Source organism: Chiloscyllium punctatum, chromosome 24 (assembly GCF_047496795.1).
Source record: "Chiloscyllium punctatum isolate Juve2018m chromosome 24, sChiPun1.3, whole genome shotgun sequence".
Taxonomy (NCBI): domain Eukaryota; kingdom Metazoa; phylum Chordata; class Chondrichthyes; order Orectolobiformes; family Hemiscylliidae; genus Chiloscyllium; species Chiloscyllium punctatum.
Genome location: NC_092762.1, coordinates 87,423,469 through 87,439,198, shown reverse-complemented (window position 1 = coordinate 87,439,198; position 15,730 = coordinate 87,423,469). Strand labels below are relative to the sequence as shown.

Here is a 15,730-nt window from a genome sequence, read left to right as displayed (position 1 = left end):
TCCATATGCGAACTTTTTGCTCTATGTAAAAAAATTGCTCCTCATGTTTCTTTTAAGTCTCTCTCCTCTCACCTTAAAACTTTGCCCCAAGTCTTGAAATCCACCATCCTAGGGAAAGGATATCTACTGTTAACCCTATCTATACTCGTCATGATTTTGTAAACCTCTATAAGGTCACTTCTCAATCTCACTGGTCAATTCACTGCTACTTGTGCTTATTGCAGACAGGCCAAGATTCAGACACAGATATGATTGGAACACTGTCTCTGACTGGTCTCTGCTTTAAACTGAGCTTCTAGGTGAGTCTGAAAAGTGCAACAGCCCAATTTCTTGGAGGTCCAAGTGTGGACCCAGGGGCTGTAACTTGCCTCAGACAGAGAGGAAAGCACATTTCTCAGGAGTTCCAAGATCATGTTCTCTACGCCGTGCTCAATATGCCAGTCGTGTCTCCACTTCAGGGACTGAAGCCCATAATCAAGGCTGAGGTTCTCAGTGTGGTGATGAGGGAGTGCTGCACTGTCTACAGAGTGGGTGGTGGATGCAGCACATTGGCCTGCTCAGATGAGTATAAAAGATCCTATGACTTATTGTTTTGAGGAAGAGCATGGGGAGTTTCCTGGGGATCTGAATATTGATCCTTCAACAAACATCACTAAACACAGCTCCTCTGATCAGTATCACTATCATTATTTCTGTTTATGGGATTTTGTGTAACATTTTTGCCAAACTTTCTACACAGCATTTATTGCCCATCCCTAGTTACCCCTTGACAAGGTGGGGGTGAGCTGCGTTATTGAACCGCTGCTGTCCATGTGCTGTAAGGTGACTCACAATCCCCTTAGGGAGGGAATTCCAAAATTTTGACCCAGTGACACTGAAGAAACGGTGATATGTTTTCACAAGTCAGGATGGTGAGTGGCTTGGATGCGAACTTGCCTGGGGAGGTCTTCCCATGTGTCTGCTGTCTTTGTCCCTCTAGATGGTTGAGGTTTGTCAGGAACATACTTCCAAGGGAGACTTGGTGAGTTTCTGCAGTGCATCTTGTAGATAGTACACACTGCTGCTATTGGACATCAGTGGTGGAGGGAATGGATGTTTGTGCATATGGTGCCAATCAAGTGGACTGCTTTGCCCGGGACGGTATCAAGCTTCTTGAGTGTTGTTGGAGTTGCGCCCATCCAGGCATGTGGGGAGTATTCCATCACATCCCTGACTTGTGCCTTGTAGATGGTGGACAGGCTTTGGGGAGTCAGGAGGTGAGTTACTTGATGCAGTACTCCGAACCTCTGACCTGCTCTTGTAACAACAGAATTTATATGGCTGGTCCAGTTAAGTTTCTGGTCAGTGGTACACCTTAGGATATTGATAGTGGAGAATTCAGCAATGATAATACCATTGAACATCAAAGAAGATTCACTCTTCTTTGAAATGGTCATTGCCTTGCATTTGTATTGCATGAATGTTACTGGTTCTTGTCAGCTCAAGCCTGGATATTGTCCAGATCTTGGATATGGACTGTTTCAGTATCTGAGGAGTTTTGAATGGTGATGAAGCAGTTGAAGATGCTTGGGCCTCAGATACTACCCTGAGAAACTGTTGCAGACATAACCTGCAGCTGAGGAGACTGACCTCCAACAACTAAAACCATCTTTCCTTGTGCCAGGTCTGACTCCAACCAATGGAGAACTTTCCCCTGGTTCCTAAGGGAATTGGTTAAGGCTCCATGACTCCATTATGTCGAGATCAAGCATCCCAAGAATGAATGAAACAAAATGTTGAGGTGAAGTGTGACAGAAGGATAGATGAGTTATGTTGAATGGACTATTGTAGTCTTGATAAAACAATAGGCCAGACAAATAAACAACTAGTGAGCTGCAGCAGCTTTGAACATACCTTAGATAACCCGTCCAAATCAGCAGTACCTGCAGAAGATGAAGAGACAATCAGACACCTACAGGCCGACTGCAGACTTGAAGAACTCTCACCGCAGAGGCTGTCAGACCTGCTGAATTTCTTCAGCATTCTCCGTGTTTGTTTCAGATTACTATGTGTTACTTCAGGTCGTGTTACTCTAGACGCAGAGGTTCATCACTTTCTGTTACAATGTTAAGATAAGAAATTAGAGCAGGAGCAGGTCAAGCCTGCTCTGCCATTGAATATGGATATGGCTGACTCTGGGTTGAATCTTCCCCATTTCCCTCGATTCCCTGAGAGACCAAAGATCCATCCACATCAGAATTAAACATATTCACTGATTACAGCACTCCCTTAACAGTGGGGTAAAGAATTTCAAGGACTCACCATCTGGTGGGTGAAGGAATTTGTCTCCCTCTCAGCTCCTTCTCCTGACACTGTCCTCCCAGGGAAACAATTTCTCAGTGTCTACCCTACTGAGATCCTTCTCAGTGTTTACATTTCCTGAGGTGGTGACGTTGTGGTAATGTCACGAGCAACTGGACAACCCCAGGCTCATGTCCTGGGCAGAAGGGTTCGAACCCTAACCCGGCAGCTGGTGCAGTTGGAATTCAATAACAATCTAATGATAACCATGTGACGACAGTCAATTGTTGCAAAAACACATCTAGTTCAATAATGTATTCTTACATCCCACTGTATTCTGTTTTTCTGTTCTTCTGACTGAAGTAAATAATGTCAAACTTGGTTTGACAGTTAAATGTGCCAATGATTACATTAAAGATCTTTATGGTATCCAATGGCTCTCCCTAGTTGTATTAAGAAAGCTATTATTTCATTACAGAAAGAAGGATATATCTTACTTATTGCTGAATGTTCATATCTGTTCCCAGAAGGGACAATGATTTCTATGCTGCCTTTTCAAACAGAGAAACCAAGGTACATCATAACATCTGTATTACTCTGTAATACTCAAGGCTAAGGTCGGTATTACTCTATGTGACTCCAGGCCACGTGGCATTACCTAGTGTCCCGTTCATGTGGTGAGGCTCCATGCCTGCCATTCCAGCCAATGGGCCCTCAGCTCCTGGACCCATCTGGAACTGAATGCAAAAAAAAAGGTTTGATTAGACAATGAGAACGGGGAACCTCAGGCTGATCTGGTTCACACCCTGAGCCACCACAAGTTGCCTGTCATTGCAATATTAGATTTTACAGCATTCCTTCATTGACCAATGTGTTCAGATGGACACTCATCTCTCAGCTATTGAGCCTTTCAGTTACGCTGGAACTTGGTGTCATACTGTTGTATTGAGAAGCTCCTATTGGGATGATGATAAATGTCCCAGAATTACTGCTTTATCCCTGGAACCCTAGGACCAGTATTTATCTTTCAATACACATCACAGAAACGGGTTCTCTGGTTATGATCACATTACTATTTGTAGGATCTGGCTGTCATGTTTCCTAGACAGCAATTACACAAAAGGGAATTTCTAAGAATCTTATCAAAGTTGATGATTGCAATTTCACTCTTCCCCCTAAGTGCTTCAAAAGAGAATTAGCAAGTAATAATAGACACCTAATAACATGCTATTTGGATGATTAAGAACTTTCAAAAATTGTCTTAAAAGAGGAACGACAGTTGGACAGATTGGGTGAGGAAATTCCAGGCAGCTGAAGGTGATGTTGCAAACAGCTCAGTGATGAAAATCAATGCAGGATCAGTGCAGGGAGGGGTGTAGGAGCTGGAGGGGGTGACCGAGATACCATGATAAGACAGATATCTAATAACGACATGTCAGAATATAGAAAGGAGATAAAGGGCTTGGTGACATGGTGCAATAAGAACAACTTCCCTCTCAACATCGGGAAGACTAAAGAACTGATCATTGACTTCAGGAAGAAAGGAGCAGAACATGCCCCCATCTACATAAGCGGAGCTGAAGTAGAGAGGGTAGACAGCGTCAGGTTCCTCGGAATGACGAAAACCAACAACCTGTCCTGGACTTCCTACGTAGATGCAATAGTCAAGAAGGTACACCACCACCTCTTCTTCCTCAGGTGGCTCAGGATATTCTGCATGTCTATAAGGACCCTCACCAACTTTTACAGATACACCATTGAGAGCATACTGCCGGGTGCATATGGGTAGTACGGCAACTGCTCTGCTCAGGAACATAAGAAACTACAAAAGGTCATGTGCACAGCCCAGAAGCCAACCTTCCATCCATGGACTCCATTTACGCAGCTCACTGCTGCAGAAAAGATGCCAACATTATCAAATACCCATCAAACTCTGGTAACGCTACTGCCTTTTCCATCAGGCAAAAGATACAGAAGCTGGGACACACGCATCAACAGATTCAGGAACAGCTTCTTCCCGGTTGTTATTAGACTGATGTATGGACTCTCTAACTTCAAATAATGTTGATCTTGCTAATATTGATCTCACCCAGTACACGCCCTTTGCAACATAATCTGTATGCCTGTGTCTAAGTATATTTCTCACCCGATGATCTTTATGTCCTTGCTTTCTACGATCTGCCTGTACTGCTTGTAAACACAACTTTTCACTGTACTGAGGTACATGTGACAAATAAATCAATCAAATTAAGCTAGGGAGGGATGTAGGGGCTGGAGGAAGTGACAGGGATAGGGAGGGATGTAAGGGCTGGAGGAGGTGACAGGGATAGGGAGGGATGTAAGGGCTGGAGGAGGTGACAGGGATAGGGAGGGATGTAAGGGCTGGAGGAGGTGACAGGGATAGGGAGGGATGTAAGGGCTGGAGGAGGTGACAGGGATAGGGAGGGATGTAGGGGCTGGAGGAAGTGACAGGGATAGGGAGGGATGTAAGGGCTGGAGGAGGTGACAGGGATAGGGAGGGATGTTGGGGCTGGAGGAGGAGACATGGTCATGGAATGTTAAATCGAGAGAGTGATTGCTGAATGCAATTTAGGATACACAGCAGCAGAACTTTAAAGGAACTGAGGATCATAGACAGTAATAGTTGGGAAAGCAGGCAGGATTATCCTGGAATAGTCAAGTGCAGAGATAATGATCACATGGTCAGGGTTTCCAAAGCCAACTATTGGAGAGATGTGTTCAGATTTCCTGGGTGGAAGTGAGCTCCTTTGTCCCAATCTTCACTGTTTAATGTCTCATTGGTGCCAAGTGCAAAGGCTATTAGTGAATGTCAGCAGACTATTTAACTGCAGTGTGCATCATACACAAGCCTGTCCTGAGACTGGAGAGTTCATTAGGAGCAGGAGGTCAGATTAGTAAAACCAGCCTCAACATCACACTTTAATCCAGAGGAACTGAGGCTGACAAAAAACTGAGGCAGAGATTTCTCTGGCCTTATTAGATTAAATTTGGAAACAGGTCCTTCAGCCCAACAAATCCACACCAACCCTCTGAAAAGTAACCCACCCAGCCCCATTCCCTTACCCTATATTTACCCTGACTAATGCATCCAACACTATCGGCAATTTAACATGACCAACTCACCTAACCTGCACATCTTTGGATTGTGGGAGGAAACCGGAGCATCCGGAGGAATGCATTTAGGCGAGTCTAATTCTAGAGCAAATTATACAATGAATGGAAGAGCCTTGGGAAAAGTTGATGAGCAGAGAGATCTGGGAGTGCAGGTCCACTGTACCCTGAAGGTTGCTGCACAGGTGGATAGAGTGGTCACAAAGGCATATAGTATGCTTGCCTTCATCGGACGGGGTATTGAGTATAAGAGCTGGTAGGTCATGTTAAAATTGTACAAAACATTGGTTCGGCTGCATTTAAAATACTGTGTACAGTTCTGGTCACCACATTACCAAAAGGATGTGGACGCTTTGGAGAGGGTGCAGAGAAGGTTTACAAGGATGTTGCCTGGTATGGAAGGTGCTAGCTATGAAGAGAGGTTGAGTAGGTTAGGTTTATTTTCACTAGAAAAGAGGAAATTATGGGGGGGGAACCTGATTGAGGTTTACAAAATCATGAAGGGTGGATAGAGACAAGCCTTTTCCCAGGGTGAAGGATTCAATGACCAGAGGTCATGCTTACAAGGTGAGAGGTGGAAAGTTTAAGGGGGATACATGCGGCAAGTACTTCACACAGAGGGTGGTGGACGTTTAAGATGCATGAGTAGGTAAGGAGCTGAGGGTTACAAATGCTTTAGGAATTGACCGACAGGTTTAGACAGTACATTTGGATCAGCTCAGGCTTGAAGGGCCTATTCCTGGGCTGTAAATTTTCTTTGTTCTCTTTGTTGACACAGGGGGAATGTGCAAACAGTCACCCAAGGCTGGAATCGAACCTGGGTCCCTGGCACTGAGGCAGCAGTGCTAACCACTGAGCCACCATGCCACTTGTGACCGAATTAAATTGTTTGGCAGCTATACCCCTGGCACAGACTTACACTGGAACGGCTGCTTCCTGCTCCCAGTGGCGCAATCATTGTGTACATGTTCTCACTGGAGTTTGTGGAGTCTAAGAAGAAAACAACAGAAGCTGAAGGTCACAATGGAGGTGAAGCAGTAACAGTTTGTCAGCATTTTGAAGAACTGATGTTCAAAAAGGCTTCATGTGTAAGATGTGTTCAGAACATAGAACATTACAGCGCACTACAGGCCCTTTGACACTCAATGTTGCTCCAATCTGTGAAACCAATCTAAAGTCCATCTATCCTACACTATTCCATTCTCATCCACATTTTTATCCAATGACCATTTAAATGCCCTTAAAGTTGGCGAGTCTACTACTGTTGCAGGCAGTACATTCCATGCCCAACTACTCCGAGTAAAGAAACTACCTCTGACATCTGTCCTAAATCTATCACCCCTCGATTTAAAGCTATGTCCCCTCATGTTAGTCATCACCATCTGAGTAAAAAAGCTCTCCCTGTCCACCCTATCTAACCCTCTGATTATCTTACATGTCTCAACTGTGTCACCTCTCATCCTTCTTCTCTCTAACAAAAACAGCCTAAAGTCCCTCAGCCTTTCGTCATAAGACCTCCCCTCCATACCAGGCAACATCCTGGTAAATCTCCTCTGCACCCTTTCTAAAGCTTCCACATCCTTCCTATAATGCAGTGACCAGAACTGTATGAAATGCCCCAAGTGCGGCTGCACCAACGTTTTGTATAGCTGCAGCATGACCTCGTGGCTTCGAAACTCAATCCCTCTACCAATAAAAGCCAACATACCATACTCCTTCTTAACAACTGTATCAACCTGGGTGGAAACTTTCAGGGATCTATGTAAATTGACACTGAGATCTCTCTGCTCATCTACACTACCAAGAATCTTACCATTAGCCCAGTAATGTGCATTCTTGGTGCTCTTTCCAAAGTGAAACATTTCACACTTTTCCACATTAAACTCCATTTGCCACCTCTCAGCCCAGCTCTGCATCTTATCTATGTCCCTCTGTAACCTGCAACATCCTTTGGTACTATCCACAACTCCACCAACGTTAGCGCCATCTGCAAATTTACTAACCCATCCTTCTCTGCCCTCATCCAGGTCATTTTTTAAAATGACAAACAGCAGTGGCCCCAAAACAGATCCTTGCAGTACACCACTAGTAACTGAGATCCAAGGTGAACATTTCCCATCAACCACCATCTTCTTTCAACTAGCTAATTTCTGATCCAAACCACTAAATCACCCTCAATCCCATGCCTCCATACTTTGTGCAAAAGCCTACCATAAGGAACCTTATCAAACACCTTACTGAAATCCATATATACCCCATCAACCACTTTAACCCATTCACCTGTTTGATCACCTTCTCAAAGAACTCAACACGGTTTGTGAGGCATGACCTATCCTTCACAAAACCGTGTTGACTATCCATAATCAACTTATTCCTCTCTAGATGATTATAAATCCTAGCTCTTATAACCCTTTCCAACACTTTACCCACAACTGAAGTAAGGCTCACTGGTCTATAATTACCAGGGTTGTCTCTACTCCCCTTCTTGAACAAAGGAACAACATTTGCTATCCTCCAATCTTCTGGAACTACTCCTGTCGACAATGACAACATAAAGATCAAAGCCAAAGGCTCTGCAATCTCCTCCTCGGCTTCCCAGAGCAGTGTCAACACTTGCTAATGCCCCATTAATGGTAGATGCCCTGAGCAATGCCAACACCTCTCACTCAAAATGCATCTGAGACCAAGGAGTTAACAGTCGCCTTCCCCCACCCCCACTGCCCACCCCCTCCCCCAGGCAGAGAGTGAAACAGCTTTGTACTGTCTCCACGTTGATCTGCACAAACCTCAGACAAACTCAGTGAAAACCAGAAATCTCACCCACAGCCATGGTTGGAGAGAGGAAATGTTAGTGTGGTACAGTCAGCAGTGATGGAGAACTTTACTCTGTATCTAACCCTATGCTGTCCCTCTCCTGAGTGTGTTTGATGGGGGACAATGTAGAAGGAGCTTTATATTAGAGACACTGCTTGCCCCCCCAGTCAGTTCTGGTTCCAATGTAATCCTCCCATTCCCCAACCCCGTGCTCACTCTCACCCTCTGGCTGCAACGATTATCGGAAAGAGGCCTCTTACCTGCCGGACTGGGAATGATTGATGTTCCCGGAGGACCACCACCTGGCACTCCCTGAGAGAGGAAACGTCACATTATTCCAAAGAGACTCGAAAGAGACCCAGGGCTGGACAGCAGCTGCCTGTGGCAGGGTGGGCATGTGGTAGGGGGGAACGTGGGGGTGAGGGGGTGGGGTGTGGGTTCTGACCAGACAAGAGTGGGAATGGGAGTGCACGGCATGGCTGCAGGTTTGAGACAGAGGCAGTGGAGACTAGGGCATAATTTGTGTGGCTGGAGATTGAGAGACAAGGGGTGCTCAGGGGGAAGCAGGGGGAGTGAAAGGAGTGGGGAGGGGAAGGGGGAGGGGGAGGGGGAGGGAGGAGGAGGCAGAATGGAAAAGGAGAGGGAGAGGGATGGGGAGGGGGAGGCAGTGGGAGAGGTGGAGACGGGAAGGAAGAGAGGGAGGCAGGAGGGAAGGTTACACCTGTCTGTGGTGAGGTGGGGGGGCGTGATACAGGATGCAAGCACCAGCTGGAGGATGATGGCAGAAATGGAGGATGATGGGGAAAGGAGGGGGAGGTTTGGCGAATGTTTGAAATCAGTTTGATCGACTCACCGCATAGCTGCCCGGTGATGACGAGGAATATGGAATCTAGAGCAGAGAGAGAGAAATGATTAATGTTTGATCATTATTAATAACAGGTCAGTCCAGGACAACAGCCAAAGTGTGTAATCTCAAATATTATCCACATCCCTGAATGCTCATCTGCAATATTTTTGTGTGAGATTGGACCTGGAGTACAGGAACTGGTCACAACTGATAAAAAATACAACTCGAGTCCTACAGCACGGAGACAGGCCCTTTGGCCCAAACTGGTCCGTGCTGATCAAAATGTCCATCCACGCTAACACCATTTCCTTGGACTTGGCCCATATCCTTCTAATCCTTTCTTATCCATGTATTTGTCCAAATGCCTTTTCTATAAATCAACCCACCTCAAACACTTCCACTGGCAGCTCATTCCATATATGTGCTGCGTGTAAAAAAGTCTGTGTGAGTCAGCACGGTGGCTCAGTGGTTAGCACTGCTGCCTCACAGCACCAGGGTCCCAGGTTTGATTCTAGCCTTGGGTGACTGTGTGGAGTTTGCACATTCTCCCTGTGTCCACGTGGGTTTCCTCTGGGTGCTCCAGTTTCCTCCCATAGTCCAATGATGTGCAGGCCAGGTGAATTGGCAATGCTAAATTGCCCGTAGTGTTAGGTGCATTTGGCAGAGGTGAATGGGACTGGGTGGGTTACTGTTCATAGGGTCGGTGTGGACTTGTAGGGCCGAAGGGCCTGTTTCCACGCTGTAGGGAATCTAATCTAAACAAGTTGCCCCTTAGGTTCCCTTTTATTCTTTCCCCTCTAATCTTAAACTGATGCCCTCTAGTCCTCAATTTCCCAACCCTGGGAAAAAGCCTGAGTGCATTCACCCTATCCTACCTCTCAGGATCTTATACATTTCTATAAAATCCTCCCTCAGTCTTCTAAGCGCTAAAGAAAAAAATCCTAACTTGTCCAACCTGTCCCTATAATTCAGACCGTTGAATCCTGGCAGCATCCTTGTAAATGTCTGCTGCACTCTTTCCAGTTTAATAGCACCCTTCCTACAGCAAGGTGACTAAAACTGAACACAATACTTCAAGCGCAGCCTCACCAACGTCCTGTATTACTACAACATAACTTCCCAACCTCTACACTTAATGCCCTGACGGATGAAGGCCAATTGTGTACAAAAGCCTTCTTCACACCCTATCTACCTGGGACTCCGCTGTCAGAGAACTATGTACCTGAACTCCACGGTCCATCTGTTCCACTACACTCCTTAAGGCCCTACCATTCACCATGAAACTCCTAACTTGATTTATTTTCCAAAATGCAAGACCTGGTCTATATTAAACTCCATTTTCCATTTCTCGGCCCACTTCCCCAGCTGACCAAGGTCCTGCTGCAATTTCTGATAACCTTCCTCACTGTCCACGATACCGCCTATTTTAGTGTTATCAGCAACTTACTAATCCTGCCTTGTACATTCTCATCCAAATCATTGATCTAGATAACAAACAGCAATGGCCCCAGCAACAACCCGAGGCACTCCACTAGTCACAGGCCTCCAGTCCAACAAACATCCTTCCACGATTACCCTCTGCTTCCTACCATCAAGCCAATTGTGTGTCCAATTTGCCAGCTCTCCCTGGATTCCATGTGATCTAACCTTCCGCAGTGGCCTACCATGTGGAACCTTATCAAAGGCCTTACTTAAATCCATACAGACTACATCTACTGCCCTGCCCTCGCCAACCTTGCTGGCCTCTTCAACAAAGAACTCTGATGAGGCACGATCTCTCACACACAAAGCTATGCTGACTATTCCTAATCAAATCCTGTCTTTCCAAATGGATGTATCTCTTATCTCTCAGAATCTTCTGAAGTAACTTACCTACCACAGACATTAGGTTTACTGATCTATACTTCCCAGGTTTTTCTTTGCAGCCTTTCTTGAATAAAGGCACAACATTCGCTACCCTCCCATCTTCTGGAACCTCAGCCATGGCTAACAATGGTGCAAAAATATCAGCCTGGGCCCCCACAATTTCTTCTCTCGCTTCTCGCAGTGTTCTTGAATATATCTGGTCAGGACCAGTAGATTTATCCATCTTCATACATTCTGATACATCCAACACCTGCTCTACTTTGATATGGACTGTCCCTAAAATATCAGCACTAACTTCCCCAAATTCCCAAGCCTTCATGTCTTTCTCTATGGTAAACACAGAGGAGAAATATTCATTGAGGACCTTGCCCAAGTCCTGCAGTTCCACACATAAATGTCCACCTTGGTTCTTAGAACAAAGAACAAAGAAAATTTACAGCCCAGGAACAGGCCCTTCAGCCCTCCAAGCCTGAGCCGATCCAAACCCACTGTCTAAACCTGTCGCCCAATTTCTAAGCACCTGTATCCCTCTGCTCCCCACCTACCCCTGCATCTGTCCAGAAGCATCTTAAATTAATCTCCCGTGCCTGCATCTAACACCTCTGCTGGCAATGCGTTCCAAATGCCCACCACCCTCTGTGTGAAGTACTTGCCGCGTATATCCCCCTTAAACTTTCCACCTCTCACCTTGAAAGTGTGACCTCTCATTATTGAATCCCTCACCCTGGGAAAAAGCTTATCTCTATCGACCCTGTCTATACCCTTCATGATTTTGTAGATCTCAATCAGATCCCCCCTCAATCTCCTTTTTTCTAGTGATAATAAACCTAACCTACTCAACCCCTCTTCATATCTAGCACCTTCCATACCAGGCAACATCCTCGTAAACCTTCTCTGCACCCTCTCCAAAGCATCCACATCCTTTTGGTAATGTGGTGACCAGAACTGTACACAGTATTCTAAATGCGGCCGAACCAATGTCTTGTACAATGTTTACATGACTTGCCAGCTCTTATACTCAATATCCCGTCTGATGAAGGAAAGCATACCATATGCCTTCTTGACCACTCTATCCACCTGTGCAGCAACCTTCAGGGTACAATGGACCTGAATTCCCAGATCTCTCTGCTCATCAACTTTTCCCAAGGCTCTTCCGTTCACTGTATAATTTGCTCGAGAATTAAACTTACCAAAATGCATCACCTCACAGTTGTCTGGATTGAACTCCATCTGCCACTTTTCCGCCCAACTCTCCAGTCTATCTATATCCTCCTGTATTCTCTGACAGTCCCTTATGCTTTCTGCTACTCCACCAATCTTCGTGTCATCTGCAAACTTGCTGATCATACCAACAGTGCCCACTTCCAGATCATTTATGTATATCACAAACAACAGTGGCCCCAACACTGATCCCTGTGGAACATCACTGGGCACCTTTCTCCATTTCGAGAAACTCCCTTCAACTACTACTCTCTGTCTCCTGTTGCTCAACCAGTTCTTTATCCACCTGCTAGAACACCCTGCACACCATGTGATTTCACTTTCTCCATTAGTCTACCATGGGGAACCTTATCAAAAGCCTTACTAAAGTCTATGTATATGACATCAACAGCCCTTCCTTCATCTATCAACTTGGTCACTTCCTCAAAGAACTCTATTAAGTCGGTAGGGCACAATCTCCTGCACAAAACCATGTTGCCTATCATTGATAAGCCCATTCTTTTCCAAACATAAATTGATTTTATCCCTGAGTACCTTCTCCAGCAACTTCCCCACCACTGATGTCAGGCTCACTGGTCTGTAGTTACCTGGAATAGGAGAAAGTGAGGACTGCAGATGCTGGAGATCAGAGCTGAAAAATGTGTTGCTGGAAAAGCGCAGCAGGTCAGGCAGCATCCAAGGAGCAGGAGAATCAACATTTTGGGCATAAGCCCTTCTTCAGGAATCATTCCTGAAGAAGGGCTTATGCCCGAAACGTTGATTCTCCTGCTCCTTGGATGCTGCCTGACCTGCTGCACTTTTCCAGCAACATATTTTTCAGCAGTTACCCGGAATATCCCTACTACCCTTCTTGTACAGGGGGACAACGTGAGCAACCCTCCAGTCCTCCGGCACCTCACCTGTGTTTAAGGATGCTACAAAGATATCTGTCAGGGCCCCAGCTATTTCCTCTCTCACCTCCCTCAGCAACCTGGGATAGATCCCATCCAGTCCAGGGGATTTGTCCACCTTAGTAAGCTCTAGCTTATCCAACACATCTTCCCTACTTATGTCAACATGATCCAGACTAATCAAACTTCTATCTCTAATCTCAACATTCATCATGTTCCTCTCCTCAGTGAACACTAATGCAAAGTAATCATTCAAAATCTCACCCATTTTCTCAGGTTCAACACACAGCCTTCCTTCGTTATCCTTTAGTGGACCAATCCTTTCTCTAGTTGCCCGCTTGCTTCTTATATAAGAATAAAATGCTTTGGGATTCTCCTTAATTCTGCTCACTAAAGCTATTTCATGACCCCTTTTAGCTGCTTGATTCCTTGTTTAAGACTTGTCCCACTCTTCAGATATTCCTCCAGGGCCCGTTCTGTTCTTATCTGTTCTTATCTTATGTACGCTTCCCTTTTCCTCTTGGCCAGTGTACAATTTCTCCTGTCATCCACAGTTCATGAAGTTTGCCCGTCCTATCCTTTGCCTTCAACAGGACATGCCTATCCTGCACAATCTTTAATCTATCTTTGAAAGCCTCCTACATATCAAATGTGGACTTTCCTTCAAATAGCTGTGGCCAACCCACATTCCCAGCTCCTGCCTAATTTTTATATAATTGGGCTTGGCCCAGTTTAGTACTCTTCACTTAGGACCACTCTCTTCTTTATCTACAAGTATTCTAAAACTTACAAAATTGTGGTCACTGTTCCCAAAGAAAGTCCCACCGCAACTTCTACCCCTGTCCTGGCTCGTTCCCCAGTACCAGGTCCAATATGGCCCCTTTCCTCATCGGACTATTGACACACTGCTCTAGAAAACTTTCCTGGATGCTTCTTACAAATCCTGCCCCATCCAGACCCCTGACACTAAGTGTATCCCAGTCAATGTTGGGAAAATTAAAATCTCCCATCACCACCACCCTGTTGCCTCAACATCTTTCCATAATCTGTTTACCTATTTGTTCTTCTACCTCACCCTCACTGTTGGGAGGCCTGTAATACAGCCCCAACAATGTAACTGCACCCTTCTTATTTCTCAGCTCCACCCATAATGCCTCACTGCTCAAACCCTCCATAGTGTCCTCCTTTAGCACAGCCGCGATATCGTCCCTGACCAGCAATGCAACTCCACCCTCCCGCCACCCCCACTTTTACTTCCCTCCCTGTCCTGTCTGAAGCATTTATATCCCGGAACATTTAGTTGCCAATCATGCTGTTCTTTCAACCAAGTCTCTGTGATGGCAATAACGTCATACTCCCAGGCACCAATCCAAGCCCTAAGTTTATCTGCCTTACCCACTATACTCCTTGCTTTAAAGTAGATGCACTTCAGGCCACCAGTTCTTTAGCGCTCATCTGCTCTCTGCCTATATTTCCCTTTATTAATGCTATCTTCATAATTCTTACCGTCTCTAGTCTCTACCTCGCTGCCTACTTGTTTTCACTTCTGGTTCCCAGTCCCCTGCCACATTTGTTTAAAACCTCCCCAACAGCAGTCGCAAAAACTCCCCCAGGGACATTGCTTCTGGTCTGGTTCAGATGTAGACCATCCTTTTTGTAATAGTCCCACCTTCCCCAGAACTGGTCCCAATGTCCAACAAATCTGAACCCCTCCCTCCTACACCATCTCTCAAGACACGTGTTCATTCTGCTTTTTCTTTCATTTCTACCCTAGCTAACACGTGGCACTGGTAGTAATCCCAAGATCACTATCTTTGAGAACCTCCCCTTTAACTTCTCTCCTAGCTCCCTGAATTCTTCTTTCAGGACCTCACCTCATTTTCTACTTATATCACTGGTGCCTATATGCACCAAGACAACTGGCTGTTCACCCTCCCCTTTTAGAATGCTCTGCAGCAGGTCGGTGACATCCCTGACCCGAGCACCTGGGAGGCAACATACCATCTGGGAGTCCCGTTTCCGGCCACAGAACCGCCTATCTACTCCTCTCACAATAGAATCCCCTATGACTATGGCCCTATGAGTCTATTTCCCACCCTTCTGAACAGCAGTGCCCGGCACGGTGCCATGATCTTGACAACTGCTGCCCTCCCCCTGGTGAGCCATCTCCCCCAACAGTATCCAAAACGGTATACCTGCTTTGGAGGGAAATGACCCCGGGGACACCTGCACTGCCTTCCTACTCTTTCTTTGCCTTTTGGTCACCCATTCACTGTCTCCCTCAGTAACTCTAACCTGCAGTGTGACCAGTTCACTAAACGTGTTATCCACGACCTCCTCAGCATCGCGGATGCTCCACAGTGAGTCCATCCACAGCTCCAGAGCTGTCATGTGGTCAACCAAGAGCTGCAGCTGGACACACGTCTTGTAAGGGTCAGGAACGTTGGACACGTCCCTGAGCTCCCACATCAAGCAAGAGGCCCATGCCATGGGTCTGAGGTCCCCTGCCATTGTAAGCCTTAGCTTTATATCAACAAACTAAAACCAAACAATGCATTTAAATATATGAAAGAAGAGAAAAGATAAAAAAAAGTTACCTTACAGAATCTTTATCCTCTGGTTAGAGGAGGGGGCGCGGGAGGGAGATACTACATGTGTAGTATCTCGGGTTTAGCCACTG

The 15,730-nt window shown here is 45.9% G+C and overlaps 1 protein-coding gene across 4 annotated transcripts in view; it reads right to left on the bottom strand.

Annotated features, from left to right (window-relative positions):
• The window catches only part of ssbp4 (single stranded DNA binding protein 4), a 143,861-nt gene that overhangs the window by 5,252 nt on the left and 122,879 nt on the right, over positions 1-15,730 (bottom strand). For all 4 annotated transcript variants that reach the window (XM_072594446.1, XM_072594445.1, XM_072594443.1 and 1 more), the window contains 5 exons: positions 9,080-9,115; positions 8,487-8,538; positions 6,332-6,402; positions 2,939-3,017; positions 1,894-1,922 (listed from right to left, as the gene is read on the bottom strand). In XM_072594446.1, coding sequence (XP_072450547.1) covers positions 1,894-1,922; positions 2,939-3,017; positions 6,332-6,402; positions 8,487-8,538; positions 9,080-9,115 — 267 coding nt within the window. The remainder of the gene's footprint in view (positions 1-1,893; positions 1,923-2,938; positions 3,018-6,331; positions 6,403-8,486; positions 8,539-9,079; positions 9,116-15,730) is intronic.